The 22403-nt window shown below is 53.7% G+C and overlaps 1 protein-coding gene across 1 annotated transcript in view; it reads left to right on the top strand.

Moving 5' to 3' along the window:
* The first annotated feature begins 804 nt into the window (after positions 1-804).
* The window catches only part of TRIM8 (tripartite motif containing 8), a 29851-nt gene continuing 8252 nt past the window's right edge, over positions 805-22403 (top strand). Inside the window, exons 1-2 of the mRNA XM_056495217.1 lie at positions 805-1817; positions 2107-2762. Coding sequence (XP_056351192.1) covers positions 2193-2762 — 570 coding nt within the window. The 5' untranslated portion in view covers positions 805-1817; positions 2107-2192. The remainder of the gene's footprint in view (positions 1818-2106; positions 2763-22403) is intronic.

The raw sequence follows: 22403 nt of genomic DNA on the forward strand, positions 1-22403 counted from the left end.
CAGGGCAATCAGCCTTTTAACGGACTGGCACCGTGAGCAGCGCTGGCCGCGTAGGGATGCTGGTGGCCAGGCGGGGTGGCCCTACGGCCGGTACACCCCAAGCGCGGCCGGCTGGAAGGAGCGCGGAGGCGGCCGGGCCCCACCGGCGGCCGTGTCCCCTTTACGGCGGGGCGGGGCGCGGTGACGCGCGGGGCGGTCCCGCGGCCGGGGCGGGGCCGCTCCCGCCGCAGCACAGCGGCAGCTCCGAGGCGGCGGCGGCGGCGGCAGCGCCCGGCGAGACCCAGCGGCACCGGCGCCTCCGCTCCGCCCCCCACCGCGGCCGGCTCCCGAGCGGGGCGGGGTGCGCCCGTCCGCACCCCTTTCCCGGTTGATCGATCCCCATGACCGCCCCGCCCGCCCCCCGCCGCCGCCCCGGCCCCCCGCGCCGGGGCTGAGCCCGAGGCGCCGCCCCCCTTCCCCTCCCCGCTGCGGGATCCGCGCCCCCACCCGCCTCGCTCCTCGTTCCCCCCCCGCCGGCCGCGGCCGCCTCTCCGGGGGCGGCGGGAGGAAGCCGGGGCGTGGGGCTCCGGCGCCCAGGGCGACCCCAAGATGGCTGGAGGCGGCGGGGGCGGGCTCGGGGGGCTGTGCTGAGCGGCCCCGCCGGGACGGGACGGCTCGGGCTCGGCTCGGGCTCGCCTGGCCCCGCAGCCCTTCCGCAGAGCCTCGCTGGGCAGGCGGAGGAGGCGGCTCCCGGGAGCGGGGTTGTTCTGGTGACTTTATTTATAATTTCTTTTTTTTTATTTTTTTTTTCTTAATACCCTCTTTTCTTCCCCCCCTTTTTTTTTAAATTTTTTTTTTCCCCTTTAATTTTATTTTTAATGCGCTCCCGGTCTCCGTTCTCAGCCGGGCAGCTCAAGATGGCTGAGAGCTGACTCGGCTCTCCCGGAACCGCTCGCTCCGGCCGGCTCCTCCCGGCTGCCCGCCGCCGCCTCGCCCCTTCCCGGCGGGGCCGCGCCCGGCGAGGCAGCGCTCGGCCGCCGGCTCGGGCACCGGCCGTGCGCCCCGCAGCATTGTTACCGCCGGGGGCTTGCGACCCCCGCGCCGGCCATGAGAGCGGGCTAGCACCGACCCCCCGGGCGCCTTTTTCCCCCCAGCCCTGGTGGGAAGTGGGAGCAGGTTGATTTGGGGTGCGCGGGGCTCAGAACCCCCCGTGGCAAAGCCCGTCCCCTCTCCCATCCCTCTCCGGGAGCGTTGGAGGAGCTGGGCGGGCTGTGCTGGGCTGGGGTTTGCTCTGAATGACCGAGCTCTCCCATTCAAGACCTCGCAATCTCGAAGCAGGCGAGAGGGCTTTTTTTTCATATCTTTTTTTTTTTTTTTTTTTTTTTTTTTTTCTGTCTTGTCTTTTTTTCCCCTCTTTCTTTCTTTTTTTTTTTTTTTCCTGCTGCTCCTCCGATTTAGAAGCAAATCTCCGGGGCCGCAGAGAGAATTCGTTTTTCCGCCATCGTCATCGTCGCTATTATTATTATTTTTTTTAATCTTCCTCCTTTTCCCGTTTTGGATCTTAACCCTTTGATCTGTTTCCTTTAAAAGACTCTGATTCCCAACTCCCATCAGGGGGAGAGGGAGGAGAAATATAGGGAAGGGAAAAAAAAGCCCGAGCGAGTCGCTGCCCTCAGCTGTTGGCCAGGTTTGGTGGGGGACAAAAGTCCCTTTAAAATATTGAATGTCAGTTGCAAACCTAAGAAAAGAAAAATCTGATCCGGAGCGCTAAATTTAGGAGCTTTATATGGAACTTGGACTGTGCTGCTGGATTTTGTATGGATTTTTTTCAACCTTTGGTAAGTTTCAGTTCACCTTCTGGGGTAAAAAGGAGCAAATGGCTTTTAGGGGTGGTTATGACTTGGGGCTTGTAAGTCCGGTAGGATCGTGTTGGGGTTTTTTTAACCGTTTGTGTTGTTTTTTTAACAAAGCGATGGGGATGTTGCGTTTTCTTGCCGGATATTCCTCGAGTGGTGCTCTGTGGTTTATTTTATCCCCGATTTTAAAATCTGCTGCGGTTTATTCTTTATGGCGCGTGCTGCGGGGCGGGGGGAGCCTGTCCGTTCACCCTCAGCCTTCCCCTTCCAGGGAGGACAGAGCCCGGCGTCCGCCCCTAGACCGCACTGAGCGACCCAAGCGGCTGGGGGGAAGCGCCGACAGAGCCGCCGGCAGAGATGGCCGAGAATTGGAAGAACTGCTTCGAAGAGGAGCTCATCTGCCCCATTTGCCTGCACGTCTTTGTGGAGCCGGTCCAGCTGCCCTGCAAGCACAACTTCTGCCGGGGCTGCATCGGGGAGGCGTGGGCCAAGGAGTCGGGCTTGGTGCGGTGTCCGGAGTGCAACCAGGCCTACAACCAGAAGCCCAACCTGGAGAAGAACCTGAAGCTCACCAACATCGTGGAGAAGTTCAACTCCCTCAACCTGGAGAAGCCCCCCTCGGTCCTGCACTGCGTCTTCTGCCGCCGGGGCCCGCCGCTGCCCGCCCAGAAGATCTGTTTGAGGTGCGAGGCTCCGTGCTGCCAGTCCCACGTCCAGACCCACCTGCAGCAGCCCTCCACGGCCCGGGGGCATCTCCTGGTGGAGGCAGAGGACGTGCGGGCCTGGAGCTGCCCCCAGCACAACGCCTACCGCCTGTACCACTGCGAGGCCGAGCAGGTGGCCGTCTGCCAGTTCTGCTGCTACTACAGCGGGGCCCACCAGGGACACTCGGTCTGCGACGTGGAGATCCGCCGCAATGAGATCCGGGTGAGTCCGACCGTCCTGGACAGCCGGGTTTGCCCAGCCTGGGGCGCACCCAGCCATCCTCTTCCCTGCCGTGTCTGTTCCCCTGTGTTTGTGTAGATCCTACACAAAATACCCATCCTGGCACTGCTCCTCCTTCCGCCCGGGGTTCCCCTGTGGCAGACATGTTCGGTGGCCTCCCAGCCCAGCAGTGACGGAGCCCGTGGGTGCCAGGGGGGCTCCCCAGGGAAGGTGTCTGTGCTGGGAGCCCTTTGTAGCTGTTGAGCCGTGGGACCTACGGCCCCTTGGGTATGCGCTCTGCAGGGAAGGGTTGCGGTCTTGGGCCAGGGGCATTTGGAGGGGCCATCTGCCAGGTTTGTGCTGGGCTATGCAGCTGTTTGGAGGAAGGCAGAAGAGCTGCCTGCATCTGAGGTCTAGTCACCCCAAAACTGGGCTTCCTGGGAGGACAAAGCGGTTGCAGGAGCGGACCCTGTCCATTGTAAGGCCTTTGAATGTCAAACTGCCTGCTCTTCCCACTGCCTCCCACTGGGGCTGGTGGCTGCCATCCTCTTCCCCCCGGCAATGGAAGAGCTTCGTGTCAGAGAGCCATGACGTGTCAGAGACCCGTGACGTCTCACTGGTGGGGATTCAGTCTTGGGGTTTGGCCAAATAATGTGATTTTTATTAGGGGACACACAGGGCTGCCCCTCTCCCTAGAGCAGCCTGGGCTGTTGTGCTGGATTCGAGGGAAAGCGGGTCTGTGTTTTGCTCTTGGCCAGGCCATCTGGCAGGAGCTTTCACCCCTGGCTCCCCACCCTCCAGTTCCTGGCGGGCATTTACCAGCCCTGCCATGACCCTTCTACCACCTTCCCCCTTTTCAGAGCTGCCCCTCCGCTCCCCCTCCGACCCTTCGAAAGAGGCTCGGCGCTTGTCTGCCGAATAAATATTTAACAATGAATTGAATGGTGATTACTGTAAAATGGGGATGATTTCCTGTGTATTTTAATGTTGCCAAAATGAGTCACCATTTAGCAATAAAAAAAAAAAGAAGTCATAAATAAAAATTGCAGTATAATTACTTTCCAATTGGATGGCCAGGCCTGGGAGTGGGGCGGGGGGGTGCAGTTCTGTGTAGAGGGGAGCCAGCCTGAGCTCACAGGAAGGTTATTTCCCTCTCCAGGTTTTTTGGGGGAAAACCAGGGACCTCCGTGAGGTGCCAGCAGCTTAGCCACACACGCTGGAAGGGGAAAGACCCAGTCAGTCTTTTGGAGAAGCGCTTTTCTGCTTCTATTTATAGGGAGTCATTTTGGTTTCCCTCTGCCAGGGTGGGGAGCCACCTCGGGAGGGCTGGGATGGGGCTCACATGTGCATCTCCCAGGAGCCTTAGCCAGGGACCAAAACTATTTTTCCAGGTCCTTTTCCAGGACACTTTGATCTCATTTATTCCCGCTCTTGCTGCATGTTTTTTTTGTTGTTGCTGCCGTTGTTATGGCTGGATGTTCGCCGCTTCTTGCGGATGCACACTGCTAATGACCTGGCAGAAATCTGCCACCGGCTAGGCTGGATTTTGGCTCTGGCTTGAAATTTTAGGATATGTGGCCAGACACCAAAAGTGTTAGACGGCTGTATCGTAGAGCCACGGAATTATTTTGTGACCTTGGCCAAATCCCTCGGTACCTCCATCGCCGCGTTATCTTAATTTCCTTTCTCTGTGATGATAAGCTTGTCTCTTCCCGCTGGGCGCGTGGCTCGGTTGGGTGCACGGAGTCTGGGTCAATGAAGGACAGCACCAAGCTGGGGGACGGTGTGCCCAAAGGATCCCTCCTATAGTTGAAGCAGTTCTTCCATGAGGTGTCTGGGGCAGGGATGAGCCCCTGGGAAAAGCACCCAGCAGGTTGCCAGCCCTTGCTCCATGGCTGTGGCTGAAAGCTGCCCGTCGCCAGCCAGCAAGGAAGGTGGCCTGTCGGCTCCCGAATTAGGGTGCATGAGCTCAGCTGGTGACGGCTTCCCGCCTGCGGGAGCCGGGCCCGGGATTCCTGGCTGCTTGCTCACCCTGCAGCGGCGGTGAGCCGCGCTTCGAGCATCCCGGGAAAGATGGACTGGGACTGGGGGGCAGATGAGTAACGCTGGGCTTGGGAGGTCCGGGGGAGGCCCCATTGTGAGAGGTTTGTTCCATGTGTGGCTTGTGTTCAGAAAGCCGTTAATTGAGAAATGAGTCAAAGTTGGGAGGATCAGAGCCCTGACCTTGGTGCAGGGGACTCGCAAGTGTGGGGGTTGCAGCGTTGACTCGCTGTGGAGTGGGTGGCCCCCATGGCCAGGAGAAGGGACCAGAGCCTGCAAACATGCTCCCCATAAACTCTGCTTTTTTAGTATTTATTCCTCTGGCTGTGCTGCCAGCCTGCCTCGAAGGGCACCTTACCCCTGGTTACAGACCGGTTTGAAGGGGAAAAGGGACTGGAAACTCCTTGGGGACAGCACCAGTGCTTTGTCAGCTGAGCTGGCAGCTGGGGCAGAAGTGCTCTGGCTGGGTAAGGAGGCTGGAGGTGGGGTCTGCTGGAGGAAAGGGGGTGTCTGTGCAGGGTTTGCCTGAAGCAGAACATGTGCCTGGTGGGTTTGGGAGAAGGAACCCCGCTCAGTGTTAGGTGCTGCACAAACCCGCAGAGCCCTGGCTCGGAATTAGTTGAACTCCACGGTGCAACTGTAATACAAACAGTAAATAAAATATGTGGTTAATCTTTCTTTCGTGGGCGTATCAAGCGCTTACCTCCCCTTCCCCCCGTGAGATGTTTTCTCCTTTGTTTCCTGTTTTTGTAGCACTTAAAGAGGAGAGGGGGGGAAGAAAAGCCAACAAGGCACCCTCTTTTCCTTTTTATTTTTTTTTTTTTTTATTTTTTTAATTTTTTTTTTTTTTTTTTTTTGCTTTTGTGATTTTGTTTGTGTCAAGGTCTCAAAATGAAACATTTTTAACATATTTTTTCTTCCATCTATGCTGCCCCAGCCATGTGCCTCCCGCCTGCATGGGGGAGCTTGCTTCTAAGGCTGAAAAAGAAAGTTGCTCCAATGCGAGGTTGATATGTTGCTTTTTATTTTTTCTCCATCCAAAAAGGGGAAAAATACATTGCTAGGATTGGAGTTTGGGTAAGAAGTCAGCAGAGACTCGCTTGTGGGGTATTACCATGGCTGCTCTGTCTTTGTGTGGCACATGGTTGATTGAGGCCAGGTACATCTGAGCTTGCACAGAGGTTTCCCGGATGCTTGTCCTCAGCTAGAGGTGCTACCAGTGGAAAAGGCCTTGCGTAGAGAGACTGCTTCTGTTTTGTTTTGGAGGAAGGAGATTGATTTCCCCCGTCCTAGCTTCCTAGAAATCCCTTCACGTTCTGAAGGTCTCTGGTGGCTTTGAACATTAAGTGGGTGAAAATGCGTTGTGGTGCTGAGACCTGGAGGAAAACATCGGGAGTCCTCCTGCAGGTGTATAGGTACGACATCCAGCCCATCCACGGAGCAGTGCGTGTTTAGCAAATCCAGGGGGACAGGGACCAGGCTTCTGAGTCCATCTGCAGCTCAGGGGTTTGGGCTTTCTTTCTTGGCAGCACCCCACATAAGGCCAACTCACGTGCTTTCTAAATTATGAGAACGAGGAAAGGTGAGTGCTTGGTAGGAGCCCAGGAAGAGATGGATCTCAAGTCTCTACCAGAAACTCTGGTTCTTTGCCAGCTTTGGCCACCACCAAGTCCTACGTGGCATCCCCATGCTGCCATCTGTGCCAGGGATGTTTTGCTGGGACCAAGGGAGTCCCACCAGTGGGGAAGCTTGGTATCAGCTTCGCTGCCAGGCTTCTGGCATGAGCTGCTCTAGGTTGTTTTACTCTGAAACAGGTTTGGTAGCTTGTGATGGACTGGATTTTTACAGGCTTACTTATTTTCCAGATGACTTGTTTATGAGGAGCACGGCACGCAGCTCACTGCAGGCATTGTGAGTGCAAGTGCCCAAATGCTTGAGTGCTAATTTAGCTCTCGTGGCTGTAGGTGGTGTGGCTGGTGCCTGGCAGGCATTTGCTGTGGCACTTTTTGAGCATGCCTGGATCCCCAGACAACTTTTGCACCAGGTCCTACAGAACAGAAGTTGTGCAGCTTCTCCCTGCGCCCTCCATCTGAACTTCCACCAGCACCCCCAGAGCTGAACTGCCAGCCCAGCCCAAGGGTTAGGTCAGCCTAACCCAGGTCTCGCCTTCCCTGGCTTTGCTTATGCCCTAATTCCTGCCCAGGGGCCTCAGGAATATGGCACTGTGCTCCTAAATGTGGCTGATCATTGTGCCCTGGGATGCTGTCAGTTGGTCAAGCTGCCATGATGAGTACTGACTTCTTGGGCCTTGGGCAGTGGCAGAAATCCCAGCACCCAGCTAGCCTGGCTTCCTAGCTCTGTGCCACTCACCACATCGATCTGTCAGGCTTTGCTGCTCTGAGCTGTCAGGGGCAGCAGATTTCAGTTCAAACTGTAGCAGCCCAAGCTGCCCTAGAGGTCTGGAGGGGCTGAACCACCCTTCTGCAAACCCCTCTGGGTTTGCTGGCCAAGCAGCAGTGGGTATCTTGGCAGTCCCAGATCGCTGGCTGAACTGGAGCAGTCTCCTGCCTCCGCAGGGTTTGGATTAAGGGCTTTTCCCCGCTGCTTCCCTGCTAAGCTTGAGCATTTTCTGTGCCCTTAGCCCGTCAGGTTGCCAGCAGTTGGTTGCTCCAGACCTGCAGCTGCAAGTCTTTTGTGTAGAGTCAATCTGAGAAGTGACAGCAGAGATGGAGGATGCTGGGAGGCAGCCTGGTGGGTTGGGTGGGAGGGAGGAGACTTGTGTGGAGGGGACAGCCTTGGTGAAGGAGTAGGACAGGGGCTGCTGTGGAGAATGCTCTCTTCCCATAGGGGACAGTGCAGTCTGGATGGGAGCTGTCAGAGAGTGAGGTGGGAAGAGGCGAGATAAGGAAAGGTTCACCTGAGGACCTTGAGCTGCTTTGCAAGGAATAGCAATAAAATGTAGCCCAGGCTTACACCTCTGCTCACCAGACTGCCCTGGCCTACCTAGAGCTTCCCACCTTGAAACACTCCCTCAGCAGTGACTTTGAGTGAGCCCCTGAGATGGAGGTGTTGTGGTCTGGTCTCTGAACTAGGAGGTCTAAGCCCAGCTTGTCTGGTGATGAGGGCATAATGAACTCAGCCCAGACCCTTGTTTAATCTAAATCTATCGTGTGATACTTATGTGAGCATCATGTGTCTGCTGGCATGGAGGTGATCAGCATGCTGTTCTCCTCAAGCCCAGGAGCGTGATGAAGAGGGAGAGGTAGGAGAGACATGAACTGCAGTGGGACACCCTGGACTTCTCTCCACTCCTCAGCCTCGTGCCTGACTCGTGGGAGTCTGGGTGAGCCCTTCAAGGAATGCTCAAGTCCCAGGACTGTCCTTCCCTTCTCCCCTCCCCTTGCTCCAACAAAGCATTATTCTCAGGGTCTCCTGTGTACTCATCCAGGCCTGGTCCTGCCCGAGGGGCATCCACAGCCTCTCTGCTGCTTTGGTCTTTGCCTCTGGAGCCAAGGAGTTGCCTCTGTCCCCATCTGAGCAGGAGGAGCAGAAAAGGGGCTGGGGAAGGGGGTGGGAGGAGAAGGCAGATTTCCATGTCTCACAAAGGGCACAAGCGATCAGATTCGTGCAACTGCCCAAGAATAAAGAGGCTCTTACAGTGCTGGCTGCCCTGACCTCTCTCCTCTCTGCTCCAGAGGACAGCGTGTGACCACACAGGGATTTCTTAGCTGTACTTGGGAGGCAGGCAGCGGGTTTTCTATCCCCAGATCTGTCTGCAGCTTGCCTTGCAGCATATTGGCCTATTTTTTGCTCGTTACCTATCTGTTTACTGGAAATCTTGGTACATGGTGATAATTTCTTCTTTTCTTCTCTTTAATTTTATGTAATTGTTTTGGGTTTTTTTTTTTTTTCAATCTGACACTGAAATGGGGCTGAGAGCAGCACTGCTTCCAGAGCAGGGACAAAAGTAACCAGGAAACACAGGGCAAGAGAGGAGGGATCGACACCGAAACAATGAAATAGCCAAGCAAGGAAAGACTGAATGCTCAATAGCACAAGCCTTTGCAGAAATGCCTGGCTAGTGCAGCATTTTATAATCAGCTTCTGTGCAGGGCTGGCCTGCAACAGTAGTGTGATGGGGGAGGAATGCTTTGAATTAGCTGGATGCCAGAATTAATTCTGTCAGAATTCAAATGTACATGTATGTACGGATTTATAAATAAACACTTGGAGCGGGATTCTGCTTTGCCACGCAGGCTTCGGGGCAGAATCTGGTCTGGCCTTGCTTTTTTGTTTTTTTTTTTTTTTAAATGCTATGGATCTGGGCTAGGTTCTGGTGACTTTGTCAACTTCTTGCATTTATCAACAGCCTATAGGCTGAGGAGATGCTGGTTGGGTTGAAGTAAGGGGGCTGGCGCAGAGACCTCAGAGCTGCTGAGCTTGCTTGCAGTCATAGCCAGTTTTCTGCTATGAATTTCTGTTTGCTGGAAGAGAAGGTGAGGCAGATGCTGGGGGTCTGGTGGGAAGATGTGAAATGTGCAGGACCAAGGATGTCCTGCCCTTCCCTTTCCTCCATGGAAGGACAGAGACCACCCCTCCTTTTCCTGGGAGAGCTACAACCAGCATGCTTGGGAATGGGAGCAAGGGATGTCTGGTCCCAAATATGGAGGAAGGGATGGTTATTCACAGGCATGAGACTCTGGATGCACGCAAAAGTTTTTACATATGTCCCCCAGATGAACTCAGGGAAGAGGTTCCCGGTCCCGGATCATTTCTGATAAGGACAGCTTCAGCCTGTTTTCACCAGGGCATCATGGTTGTCCCTCTTGTGTCTTGTGATTCACTTGTGATGGTAACATGAGCAGAAGTTCCCAGATCAGCACAGTGCCCTGCACTCTGCAGCGGTGCCGTTGCACTCCAAACACACTCCAAGTCACCCATTTGCTGGGGTGATGTACCAGAACTGTTAAAAAAAAAACAACATGAATTAATTTAATTTCTTTGTTTCTTCTCTTCTTTCTACCTGTCCTTTTTCAGTTTCTTGCAGTGTGGATGCTTTGATGGGGGGGCTGTCTCTGGAGTGGGCTGTGGAGAGCTGAGCTGTGGATGGCTCCAGATGAGGCAGTTGGCAGGGAGTGATGTTCCGGATGGCTGTGTCTCTCTGAAATATGAGTAAACATTGTCAGAGCAGCCGACTGTATGATCTGGGGCTTCGGGAGGGCTGATCTGCCTTTTCTTCCCTCCACCCATCTCTCCCTGTTGGGATCCCCCATTTGCTGAGCATCACCCAGTTCTCCTCTCTCTGCCTGGGTGACCTGGAAGTTTCATCCTAGAACTGTAGCTTTGGAGAAAGGGAAGGAAAATCCCACATGTCCTAATGGAGGCAGTGTTTTCCCTTGCCATACAACAGCTTAATCTAAACTCTCATTTGAGCCAGTTATTGTGTGGCTTTAAAACCCTGTCCCCTGGAAACTAGTCTCCCACCCCCTTCCCTCCCAGTCAATCCTGGTCGGTGGAGCCGAGCTCCAGGGTTTGGTGCTGGGCCACACGCAGACAGATCGATCACACTGGGGGGTGGGTTGATATTTCTGTGGCAATGGTTTTTATTGCTGGTTGCAGTTGTTGGGTTGTTCGTAAGTCAGGGGGGTTGGTGTGCACTGTAATGGGCTTGTGCGTGTGCAAGGGGAGAGAAAGGGTAATGTGATTGCATCTTTCTGCTCATTATCCTCCTGCTGGAAAGGGGGGCCGCATTGCTCTCCCCATCTGAATCCATGTGGAGCTGCTGCCTCTGCGGTGGGAGCAGGTTTTCCCTGCAGGTGAACTCCTCTGCGCTCAGACAAAGGGCTGGGGGTGCCGGTGCCTCCCTTTGTTCTTTTCCTGTCCTGGTGCACCCGCCTCTGACGGCAAAAAGCCCCTTGAAGCGTGCCTCTCAAATGGATGGAGCGGAATAAATGTGCTGCGAGGTCTCTGTCCCCCTCCCAGACCCTTTGGGGACAGTGCGGGGGGCGGGTGCTGCGCTCCCCCTTCCCTCTGGTATTGTGCTAGCCCCTTAGTGGTGGGGGTGGCCAGATCCAGGAGGGAATTACTGCAGCTCTCCTGCCACAGCTGCACTGTTGTGGGCTGGGTAGCTGAGCCCTGTGAGCTGTGCTTTGGTCAGAGGTAGGCTGGTTGTAGGGGATGGGGACAGAGCCTGTCCCCATCAAGGGAATGGGAGCACGTCTGGGGGCTGTTTTCCTGCCTCTGCCTGCTCCCATCCTGCCCAACAGGGCGTCTGGGCAGGGAACTGGAAATAGTGCCTGGTTTGAAGACCACCCCTTTCCAAATACATCTCCCGAGCATGTAAGCCCAGCAGGTAAAACCAAGGCCTGTCCTCCAGCTAAGGAATTTGTAGCTTTCTATTTAGGACAGGGGATAAAAGGAACATTTTAATCTCTGCAAAAACCTAAAGTCTGGATGGGGAACTCAGGATATTACCCTAAATTAGAGGTAAGCAGAGGTGGGGAGACATTCTAGGAGTCAGGAAGTCCATGGCAGTATGGGGAAGCAGTCCTGGAGACTGGAGCTTTCTTTGCTGATGGTGGTACCTTGCAGAATGTGGACCCTGCTAGCTGCCCCCCATCCAAGCAGTTTCTCCCCTGCTCCTCCCTAGGGCTGTTTCCTGCTACAATCTATGAATGCACACGATATTAATCTCCATTTACCAAAGTGCTTTTCAGCAATATGATAAACAATAACAAGATGAAGAAGAAAAACTAAACCTTTCCTCTCTCTTTGCATTAAAACTGGCCACTGAAGCCTTCCTCAGGAAATACTCCTCTTTCCCAAAACATAAGGGCTGGTTTCACAGGAGAGAGAGGCAGTAGGCATCTGAAAAGCCAGCTTTCATGTACATGCTGCATCCAGTAGCTGTTGACAAAGGCATTTGAGGAAAATCCTGTGCTTCCCAAATAGTGGAGGCTGGGAGCATCTGTGAGTTTGGGTGGGGGGTGGAGGTATCCAGGGGAAAGGGAACCCATCATCCCATCTCATCTGGGTCTGATGGAGGGAGCAGGCATTGACGTTTTGAAGGTCAAGCAGAAGTCATGAGCTGGCCCTGTGGCAGCTGTGCTGGCTGGCAGGTAAGGGGAAGCCAGCACAAGACCACGATAGCTGCCAGTTTTTCTGTGGGTACAATCTCACCAGGACATGAGGAGCTACTGTTGTTGGTCCTTTCTGCTCTAGAAAATGGCAGTGGGTCACAGATAGAAATGGCTTCTCTGGTTGTACACTGACTGCTGGTGCTGCTCCCCCAGTCCCTGTGCAGTTTTCAGCACATCCTGTGGCATTTATGTCTACCACATCCTCTTTGAAAGAGGATAATGAAACTGAAAGAGGGAAGCAGGGCACATTAGAGGTACCTTGGACTGCCAAGCTTGAGAAAGCAATGCTGCTCTGCCAGAGACCTGAGGAGCTGGATTTTTGAGTCAGAAAATGAAATGCCAGGTAGGCAGAGAGTGAAAGACACCTTATGTGAGAACGACAACTGAGCATCAAATATGGTTCAGGTGAATCAGCAGGACTGGAATTGTGCAGAGCAGTTCCCCTGGTTCCCTTGGAGGATGGATCTGACTGGGGTCTGAGCTGTCGAGCTCTGATGGCCGAGTCAAACCTGGAAGATAAATGATACTTCAGGGGCCTCAGATCAATAATGTCAAAGGCTGGTCCGTAATCGGGTGAGATTAAAAACCAATGACAGGACTTCTCCTAGGAGCAGAACTCAGCACATTGGAGGAAAGCAGCAGGGTTTGCTCCTTTATAGTTATTCTCTGGCAGTGCCCACATCCAAAATCCACCTTCCCTGGCTGCCCTCTGAAATATCAGTGATTTCCCTATTCAATCAACATCGACCACATCCTGCAGGTCCCCTGCAGCTGAGCCCTCTTCACTGGTCCCTGTGCATCTGGTCCAGAGTGCTCCTGTCCTTGAGAGAGTGGCTGAGTTGGGGACAAAAGCAATGTCGTCTGGTGCTGGCCACCAGCCTCTTTCACTGCCTGGGGGTGAGCAGGACTGCAGGAGATAGAGGAAGAGAGGAGATGCTGAAGCATCTGAGAAGGTCATATTGATGCTGTAGGTACCATGATATGCCGTGTTTTGTAATGATGCTTGGCTTTGGGGAGCATACTGGGGAGAGGAGTTTGAGAAATGAGGGCTGCTGATTACTCTTGCCTTTGGTCTCAGTACGTTACTTTTATCTGTATTTATCAATTAATGGGTACCATGAGTATTTAGCCACCCATGAGCAGGGGACAGGTGGGGGGTGCATGCTCATGCTGATTTTGGGGGTGCTGATGTTAGATCTTGTCATAGAAGTGTTTTTTCTCCTGGTTGGGTGCTAAGCAGGGAGCTTTGTCCCCTGGTTGGCAACAGCCATAGCCTGGCATGGAGAAAATTATTTATTTGCAGGAACAAATTAAAATGAACTGAAGTCTCTTCTTTTCAGTGCGTTCTTAAAGGAGTGCACAGGGTGCAGGGCAGGGTCATGCTGTGGCTCCTGTGAAGGGCACTAGGAAATACGATGTTGCTTCTTTCCTGGGTGCAGAGGCGATTGAAGTAGAAGGGGCCATGTTGTCTCCTGCTGCTGCCCCTTTTGCGCACACAAGAAGATGTAGATGCCGTTTGCCTTTGCCCCGGGCTCCTCTTCCCCTTCCTCCCCACTCCCCCACCCCTTCCCCGCCAGGAAGCCTGGCCTTTGTGTGAAGTGATGCCTCCTGACATCAGCCGGGCGCACGATTTCCTCCGCAGCAGGGAGGGTGAGCGGGCAAGGAGAGGGGTGCCACGTTCCCCAGGGGATGACGTATGGTCTGGTCTTGCTGGAGCACAGGGTGACAGCACTCCTGGGGTAGCTGTGTGCCCATCTGGGATGCTGTGAGGAGGTGGCTGTCCCCAGCCTTAGTGGTATGGTGATTCGGTGGAGTTCTGCCTGCTTGTGTTACTCTGCTGAAAACACCACACCAGCGTGTTGCTTTTTGCTGCCTAAGACTCTGCTTCAGTGGCATCTTTTTGGGACCCCTCGAGGGATGCATTGTTGGGCTTTATGTAGCTGAATTTTGACCAAAACTGGATACAGCATCTTGCTTTGGGGTTGGCATCACAGTGCCAAGAAGCAAAGGTGGAGAGGTTCAACAGCAAGGCAGGAGCAGGGGTGATGTCTCCTGCAGGCCAGGGCTGCACCAGAGCTCTGGGAGCATCCTGCTGTCTGTGCAGACACGTCACTTTGGAAAGGGCAGGCTGCAGGTCAGCTGCAAGGCGATTTGTGGGGTGTGGGCTCTTGGCTTTTCCTTGGAAAGGGGCTAGTGCAACACATGGGAATTGGCCAAGTGCCTGCCAACAAGGAGCTGGCTGGCTGGCACCCTGCCAGGAGTTTGGGGGCCTTGCATCACTTTAATTTGAGATGTGTTTACTGGGGAATGGCATTTTGCAGCTGGCTCGCTAGAAACTACAGGTCCCAGCATGCTCCCTCACGTGTCCCCCAGAGGGAGCGTGGTACTGTGGGGATCTTAGTCTCCGTACTTGCCACTTTGGGGTTTTGCTGTAACTGGGAAGGGCTCTGATTCAGCATCGCTGGGCAGAGCCAGGCTGCAAGAAATGGGACTGGTCTCTGCCTCCTGTTTTCCTATCCTTCTGCCACCCACTTGCTCAATGGAAGACCAGGTTGGCCTTTTTATGTCACCAGGCTGGGGAGGGGATCTGGTCCTATTCTTACTCATTTGCAACGTAAATATTTTGGTCCCGAGTACGTTGCTGGGAGCTGGGTGTCACGTTGAGGAGCATGATTCATTCATGCTGTTGCTGCTCCGAGCACAATGAGGCAGCCTTGGGACCGGTCCCAAAGATTTCCTGTGATCGCGGCTGGTGGGGAATTTGGGACGTCACGTTCGAGTAAGTCAGCGCCCTTTTTGCACAATTCCTGCAAGCCAGGAGTACTGTGCCATGCCTAGTGTATTCGGAACTCGCCATTCCCAATATGTGTTGGGGGTGGTTGTATTTCCAGAGGGAGAAATAATGAAGAGCAAGGCTGAGCTTCAGTTCTTGCCTTCTCCAGCTGCTGGTATGCAGAAAAGGTTGCAGGGTGTAGGGCTTTGTGCCTGGTCCCAGCCAGCCTAGGAAATACAAGTACAAAGCAATGCAAGTTGAAAACCTGCTTCACATCAAGGAGACTCAGGCAGAGTTTCTCCAGTGGGGCCAGAGCATGCCTGTGTGTTTTAGAGGGATGTGGGACAGCCTGAGGTGAGACGCTGGGCAGATGGGCCAGAGCATTGGAATCTGCCCCTCCATCCCACGCTTCCACAGGCAGTGCTGTGCTGTCCCACTGTCACTGGTGCAGGAGGGGCTGCACCCTCCACCCCAGGACTGGTTCCCTCTGTCCCCCCATGTGTCACTTTGTCCTCCCCGTGCCGCTGAGAGCCAGGTGTGGGCAGCGCCTGGATTCGTTCTGGCATCCTTCGTTAGATGGTGTTTGTTCATGCTGCATTTTTCTTTTTGCTGGCTTGTTTGGACACGCACTGGTACATTCACGGCACTCAGGCAGTAACGTGAGTCTCTTAACCATTAGGAAAGGGGCCAGGATTTGGGGGGGCTGGGAGGGTGGCTTAAGCAGTAGTTTTTGAGATATTTCCTTCTGCTGCCACACCCTGAAAGAGCAATATCCGCGGCTTCAGCTGCTATCGCAAGGCTCTGAACGTCTCTCTTTTAATATAGATTGGTATCATTTTGCATTTTAAAGTAAAAACACGCTGCAAGCTGCAGACAGCTGTCGGTTGGCAGCTTTGTTTGAACATCTGGTATTGCTGGGCTGCTGTTCAGCGCGATCTAACTATGGGATTCATAAAGATTATAATCCGGGCTTTCAGATTCTCAACAGCCACCTCACCCAAAAAAATAAAAATTGGGAAGAGAAAAAACCCAGCAGGGAGTCAGTGGAGGGTCCTTGGTGTTCAGCAGACTGTGGTCCTGGTCACTGGGGTGGATGGACTTGATGTATGTTTCCTTGGCTGCCCACAGGTGCCGACAGGCTGCTTCCAGCCTGCAAAATGCCAGGCACTGGGGAGCTGTAGAAGTGCAAAGTCTTTTTACCCCTTCTGTTTTTTCCAGCTTGTGTACTGAATCTGGTCTTTTACTCCTCTGGGTGGTGTCTGTCGCTGGTGAGCTGAAGCAGCAGATTCTGCTGTGGCTTTTGGTAGATGTTTGTAGCAGTTGTCTGCAGCAAAGGACTTGGTTTCTTTTTCTTTAAAGTAAGTGATGGAGGAGCCAAGGCTCACAGTAAACGTCTTGGCATGTCAAAACCTCATTTCCAAGAGAAATTGAGTCCGCTTTTCCTGAAGCAACTGAAAGGTTGAGATAGCCACCTCTGTAAGCCCCATCCATCCTTCTGTGAGTCAGGCACTTTCCTTGGCACCTTTGAGAATTAAGCGACCTCTAAGCCCCTAACGAGTTTTATAAATCTTGTTAGTTGATCTGCATTTTTGCAAAGCTCTTTGAATCCAGCCTATTGGCGCATAAGTCACCTTGACTTTCTTCAAGGCTTTGACTCCCAATTCACTTTCAGCTCCATTTGTCAGTTGGAGGTGCACAAAAACGTCCCCCTTATCTTTATTAGAGAAAAAAAAAGCTGCCTGGAGAAATGTGGCTGCACTCTAGTTGGTGTAGGCCAATAATAGAGGTGCATATAAACCTGTCCTGCCCTTGTTTGTGTTGATTTAACTTACCAGTACAAATTAAAATAGCCTTGAGCGGTTGGAAGTTTAACTAAATCAGTTGGGAGGGAAAAAAAATAAAATCATGTCCTTTAAATCAAAGAAGGGTTTTCTTTCTAGTGCTGCCTGAGTCTGGAGAGCTGTTTTGTGCAGCTGGACCCCTTGTCTTTGCCTCACCAAATGTGACACTGATGGGGCATGTGGCTGCAGGTCATTGCCAGTGGTCTCATGGCCAGGACATGGGTGCACGTGGGTATTGCTGCTGCTGCTCTGCTCCTCTGAGTTCCCTGCAAAACCTGTTTATGCTTCCAGATCCTCGTGCCAGGCTCTCTCCAGAGCAGAAACTAGAAATCAGGGGGGTGGGAAGCCAAAGGGGCTGTTGTTCAGAGCTCAGGTCTTCCCATGGCAGGACTCAGCCTGGTGAGTGTGGAGTGGAGGTCTGGGCAGGGGACAGGCTGCTCAGCCTGTAGTGGGAGCAAGGCTGGCTGTGTTTCACCCCTGCAGGGAGAAGGCTCTGAGATCACACAGGCCAGCTGGATCTTGAATCCAAGATGTTTATTTGGAAGGGGGAGTGAGGGTTTCTCAATTTTGCAGGGCTTGCAGATGGGGATAGGTTTGCTGCCAAGCAATAGGATGGGTCTTTTCAGGATGGCTCCTTTGTAAGGCAAGCCATTCCCCCAGTCACAGTTTGGGGACAACTGGCTGAGAGCCTGAGATTTTGTCACATTGGGAAGATCGTGGAATTCAACAGAGCTAGACAAGACTGGGACGGCAGCAGATCGAGGCAGGGTTGGGTGTGCTGCCAAAGCCTGTTGAATTTTTTATGGGGCTTATGGGAGGAGCGACTGAGAAATGATATGTCAGAGCAATAGGGCTTGTGTGAGGAACAGGACTTCGTGATTCAGCTGAGTTTCAGCACTGAGTGATCTCTCTTTGCAGCCCAGACTGCCACCACTGGAGCTGGCAGAGCACTTCTGAGAGCCAGCTGAGGGAGATGATCCCACCAAAGGCAGACTGCTCTTTTTTTCTGGATGAATTTTTTATCTGTATCTGTGGTTGGGAAGGGGCAGATGTATGAAAACAGACATGAGGGAGAAAAGGATGGTAGGGCCCCCCTAATGTCCATATAAATCGATTGAGGCATTTGAGAAACCACAAGCACAGAGTGTGCTGAAGGCAGAAAGGGCAGGACTTATTACATGATCTTTTAGGCTCTGAGAAACTGTGAAATCTGGTGAATCCCACTCAATATAGCTACAGACCCAGATTTTATTTTCTGGCATGGTGGGATGAAGCACAAGGCAGCACTGGTCATGGGGACCAGTTGTGCTCCAGGTGTCGGTGTCAGTCTGAGCTCCCAAGTGCCTGGAAACAGTTGCTTAAGGCACTTGGGTCTGGGTGTCTGAAACTTTCTGGATGTTGCAAACCCCTGCACTTTCTCTGCAGTGTCCCAGTGCTGGTGCTCCTGAGTTGGTTACTCAAAGGGCATTTGGTGCTGGGCAGGGCAGGTTTGTGCCAGGGCCTGCAGCCAGAGCCCTGTGCTGGAGATGGGTCAGCAGCAGGGTGAATTTTGGCACTAATTTATAAGCAGCCCTAAACCTGTACATTTGCCCCCTGAAACTGAAAGAGGTGGGGGAAAGAGCTCCTCCTCTGCACCCCTGATGGCAAAGAAGATGCAGACCTTGTCTTTCATAAACACAGAGCTGAGCCCTGTGACTCTCCCTGGCTCTCCTCACTCCCATGCCAAGGTGGCCTGCACTGTCCTCCCGCCCAAAACTGGCTGGGCTGGACTGCTGGCCAGTGTTCACACCCAGGCCTGGGTGGGGATCTCTTCTCCCTCCCTTCCCAGCAGAAAGAAAAGAAATTTCTTGAGTTCCTCACTGCCCTGAGGGCCTGGTTATGCCTGCAGCCCCAGCCCTCAGAGGTGGTCTTTCTATCTTGCTCCTGCACCACCCAAATGCATCTGTTGTCCCTGTGGCATTGGGACACAGTGTGGGAGCATTTTCACCCACGGGATGCTGTCTCTCCTGGCAGATACAGGGCAGGAATTGGCTCTACTGGCCAAAGGCACAGTCACTAGTGAGGTTCCCCAAGACTCAGTTTTCGGATGAGTCTTGTTTAATATTAGGAAGGCTCTACAGAGAGATCTGGATAGGCTGAATCAATGGGCCAAGGCCAGTTGTATGAGGTTCAGCAAAGTGAAGTGCTGGATCCTGTATTTGGATCACAATACTCCACCCAGTGCTACAGGCTGGGGGGCAGAGTGGCTGGAAAGCTGAGGATCATGAGCCAGTTGCCCAGGTGGCCAAGAGGAAGAAGGTCAGTGGCATCCTGGCTTGTATAGCAGTGCTGTGGCCAGCAGGACCAAGACTGTGATCATCCCCCTGTACTCAGCACAGTACCTCAAATCTCATGTTCAGTTTTGGACCCCTCGCTACAAGAGAAATATTGAGGTGCTGGAGTAAGTCCAGAGAAGGGCAACAGAACTGGTGAAGGACCTGGAGCACAAGTCCTGTGAGGAGTGGCTGAGGGAGCTGGAGGTGTTTAGCCTGGAGAAACAGGGGAACCTTACCACTCTCTACAGCTGCCTGAAAGGAGTGTGTAGCAAGGCGGGGGTGGGCCTCTTCTCCCAGACAACAAGTGACAAGAACCAGCCTCAAGCTGTGCTAGGGAGGGTTCGTGTTTGGCATCAGGAAGAATTTCTTCACTAAAAGGGAGGTTAAGCCTAGAGTGGGCTGCCCAGGGAGGTTGTGGAGTCGCCATCCCTGCAAGTGTTCAATAAATGACTGGACATGGCTGTTAGTGCTAATGGTTTAGTTGACAAGGTGGTGTTCAGTCATAGGTTGAACTCAAAGATCTTGGAGGAGTTTTCCAATCCTAATGATTTTATGATTCTATGATTCTATCAGCAAGGCTCATCTTTGTCCTGTGGAGCCAGCAGCATCAGTCATGACTCGCCTGGCTGTATGCTCGGCATGCAAACTAGCTTCTTGTCCTGGTATTTGTCTTCCTGGTGCATTTCCAGCTCCTTTTTTCCTCTTCTGCACATGTTGTGAATGAGTCTTGAGCCCCAGGTCTGGCAGAGGCAGTTTGCTCTGCTTTCACTGCCTCTTGTGCTTTGCATGGAGGGAGCCTCTGTTTTGAGGAGTGCACCAGCCGTACTGGACACCCAGTAGGAGGAAGGCTCCTTCCTCCAGGACTTGTAGGGTGGCTGGTAGTGAGGTGATGTGTCTCCATCCACTGGCCTTGTCTCTCTGCTCCTTAATCTCCCTTATCCTCCTTTTCCTCTTGAAGTAAATCTTCATCCCTGCTCCCAAGGACACTGACAACAGTGGCAGCTGGGCCATGGCTTGGAGTCCAAAAATTATAGGTAGAGCTCCAGCCTCTTTCCCCTATTTGTGTGAGAGGCACAGCATGAAGTAATTCCCATTGCTGTGATGAGCAGGGGGATGCACAGAGGCCCAGGAAGGTGAATTAGCATCCTCAATATCCTCCTGAAGGTCGCTTTGTGACACAGAATAGGTCCCCATTTCCTGACCTCCAGAAATCCTTGCCTGGCAGTTGTGCTGCAGGGATGCCCTGTGCTGGGGTGAGCACAGGCACATGGGGTTGTGCCTGTGGGGGTAGCCAGTGGAGATGAGATATAGGTCTAAGCTTGATGGTTTCTTCTCCAGGGAAGTCTCAGGGGCCAGGCAGCATCTCACAGGGTGATGTGGACAAACAGGAGGCATCTTCACCCACTCCAGCGTGGGAACAGGATGGAGAGCTCCTCTTGCAAGAGGCACTGTGCATCCTGTTCCCCCAAGCTGGCGCTGAATATTTGGCCTTCAGTGCTTTTCTATAGAGCACCAGCTCTCCTGGTGCTCAGGGATTCCTCAGGGCTGGAGAGGGGGTCTCTGGTTCCTGCTCACTGCATGGCTGCTGCTTCCATCCCTTCCTAGCAAGGGCAGCTATTAATATCTCAGGCTGTTCCTCCCCTCTTCCTTCCCCTGTTGAGGATAAATGAGCCTGATATCTGCACAGGGAGCGCCGTGAGAAAAGCCAAAGCCTGGAGCACTGTGTATGCTCGGCTGGCCAGGGGAGGCAAGACCTCGTGCTCTGGCTGGAGACCTTCCCTTCTGCCTGGTGCTTACTGTAAATGTGTGCAAGATGAAACCCCAACCAGAAAGCATTTCCTTCCTTCCCCTTTAAGTGGATCAACCTCCTGCGAGTGTTGTGAAGGCTGTGGGGAGTTTGAAGGAACTGGTTTTGCCTGGGTCTGGTCAGCAGGAGGCCACCAGCAGGTGGGAGGGATGCTCCAGGGGGTTTGGGCTGTGGCAGTGCGCAGTGCATGATCTCATGGTTTGCAGTCTTGTTTTTGGGGGCACTGGGGTGCTGTGCCCCAGATGTGCACAGTGTCAAGGTTCTGATGTTTTAGCAGGTGGGGTGACACTTTCAGGAGGGATGAAAATAGCTCATTGCGTAGGTTTTTCTGAGAAAACGGTCCAGCTGACAGTGGAGCGGGGCTGGCGAGAGGGAAGCCTGTGTGTGGGAGGCCTGGGGAGGCAAAAGGCACTCGCCTCCTTGGTCCAGGGCTTTTGGTGCATTAAAATTCAGTCACTGTGACTTCAGGCCCGTCTCCAGCAACGTGCTGGGACGTGTGTCTCAATGGGTGCTCTTGATCCCGGTCCCTGAGCTGAGCTGCAGGTGTCTGGAGCCATTCCCACAACAGGCATCTGCCCTGTGGGGCTTCCTCACTCCGGTTCCACCTTCCTCCTCCTCCTCACCCTTCCTGCCCCTCATGCTCCAAGCTGCTCCCTCCATTCTGGCTTTCCGGTGACTGCAAACAATGTCCTTATTCACTTGGTGGCTGGGATTTGGCGGCGAGGGGAAGGCCTGGGAGCAGAGGAGGAGGAAGGAGAGAGGCAGAGAAGTGAGTGTGCCTGTCCTGGGCCAGCTGTCCAGCTGTGGTTAAAGGTGCTCTGTGGGGCAGTCTGGCTCTCTGCTCCCCCAGTTTCCTATGGGAATGAGGGCTGTGCACTCCTGAGGTTTGTCCACCTGCCCTGCTGTGGTACCCTCCAAACCCACAGACAGTTTCAGCTGAATTTATTGGGAATTAGCATCCTGTAAGCATCCCATAGGTCAGTGTGTGGGCACTTGGTTGCTCTTGCAAGGTGAATGGCCCTGAAGGATGCACAGTGCTTATTGGACTTCAGAAAAGCTGCACAGCTCTATTTGCCCTATGAACGCAGTAAGGCTTTTCACTCCTCCAGCTCTTGTTTAAAACCACAGCAGCTCAGCAGGTCATGGGGCACCGCTCTGCCTCTGGTGAAGCTGCCAGGCTCCTTCCTGATCCTGCTGGGAGTTGGGCAGGGGCTGGTGATCACTTGAGCCCCCAGGGAAGGGGTGCCAGAGGCTCTCCCTGCCAGCTCTCCCTGGGAGGTACACAAGGGCCCTGACCAGTCTCAAAGAACACAAAACCTTGGGGCATATCATGGGATTTTGCTGCCCCAATGCTGGCCCCAGGGCAAAGGGCTTCTGGGGGCTGCAAAGGGAGGATGAAGGGAGTGCTGGGCCTCATGCAGAGCAGGGCCATAATCAACTGTTACTGTGGGCTCAGTAGTGACCACAGGCTTAGCTCTGCCCTTTTGGAGAGCACAGTGTTGAGACCAGACTAAGACAAGTCTGGGGAGATATCTTGCCTACAGATTGCTCCCTGCCTGAGAGGTCTTGGGTGGGTGTGACCTCCTTCCTACACCCCAGTGCCCCCCTTTACAGTGGGGGTTTTCCCAGCTGGTTGAGCTGGACCCCTGTGTGTAACACATCTGAGGCTTGTGGTGCTGCAACCATGCAATGGCTCTTGGATGAGAAGCATTGATGACCTGTATCATCA

Source organism: Oenanthe melanoleuca, chromosome 6, assembly GCF_029582105.1.
Source record: "Oenanthe melanoleuca isolate GR-GAL-2019-014 chromosome 6, OMel1.0, whole genome shotgun sequence".
NCBI lineage: Eukaryota > Metazoa > Chordata > Aves > Passeriformes > Muscicapidae > Oenanthe > Oenanthe melanoleuca.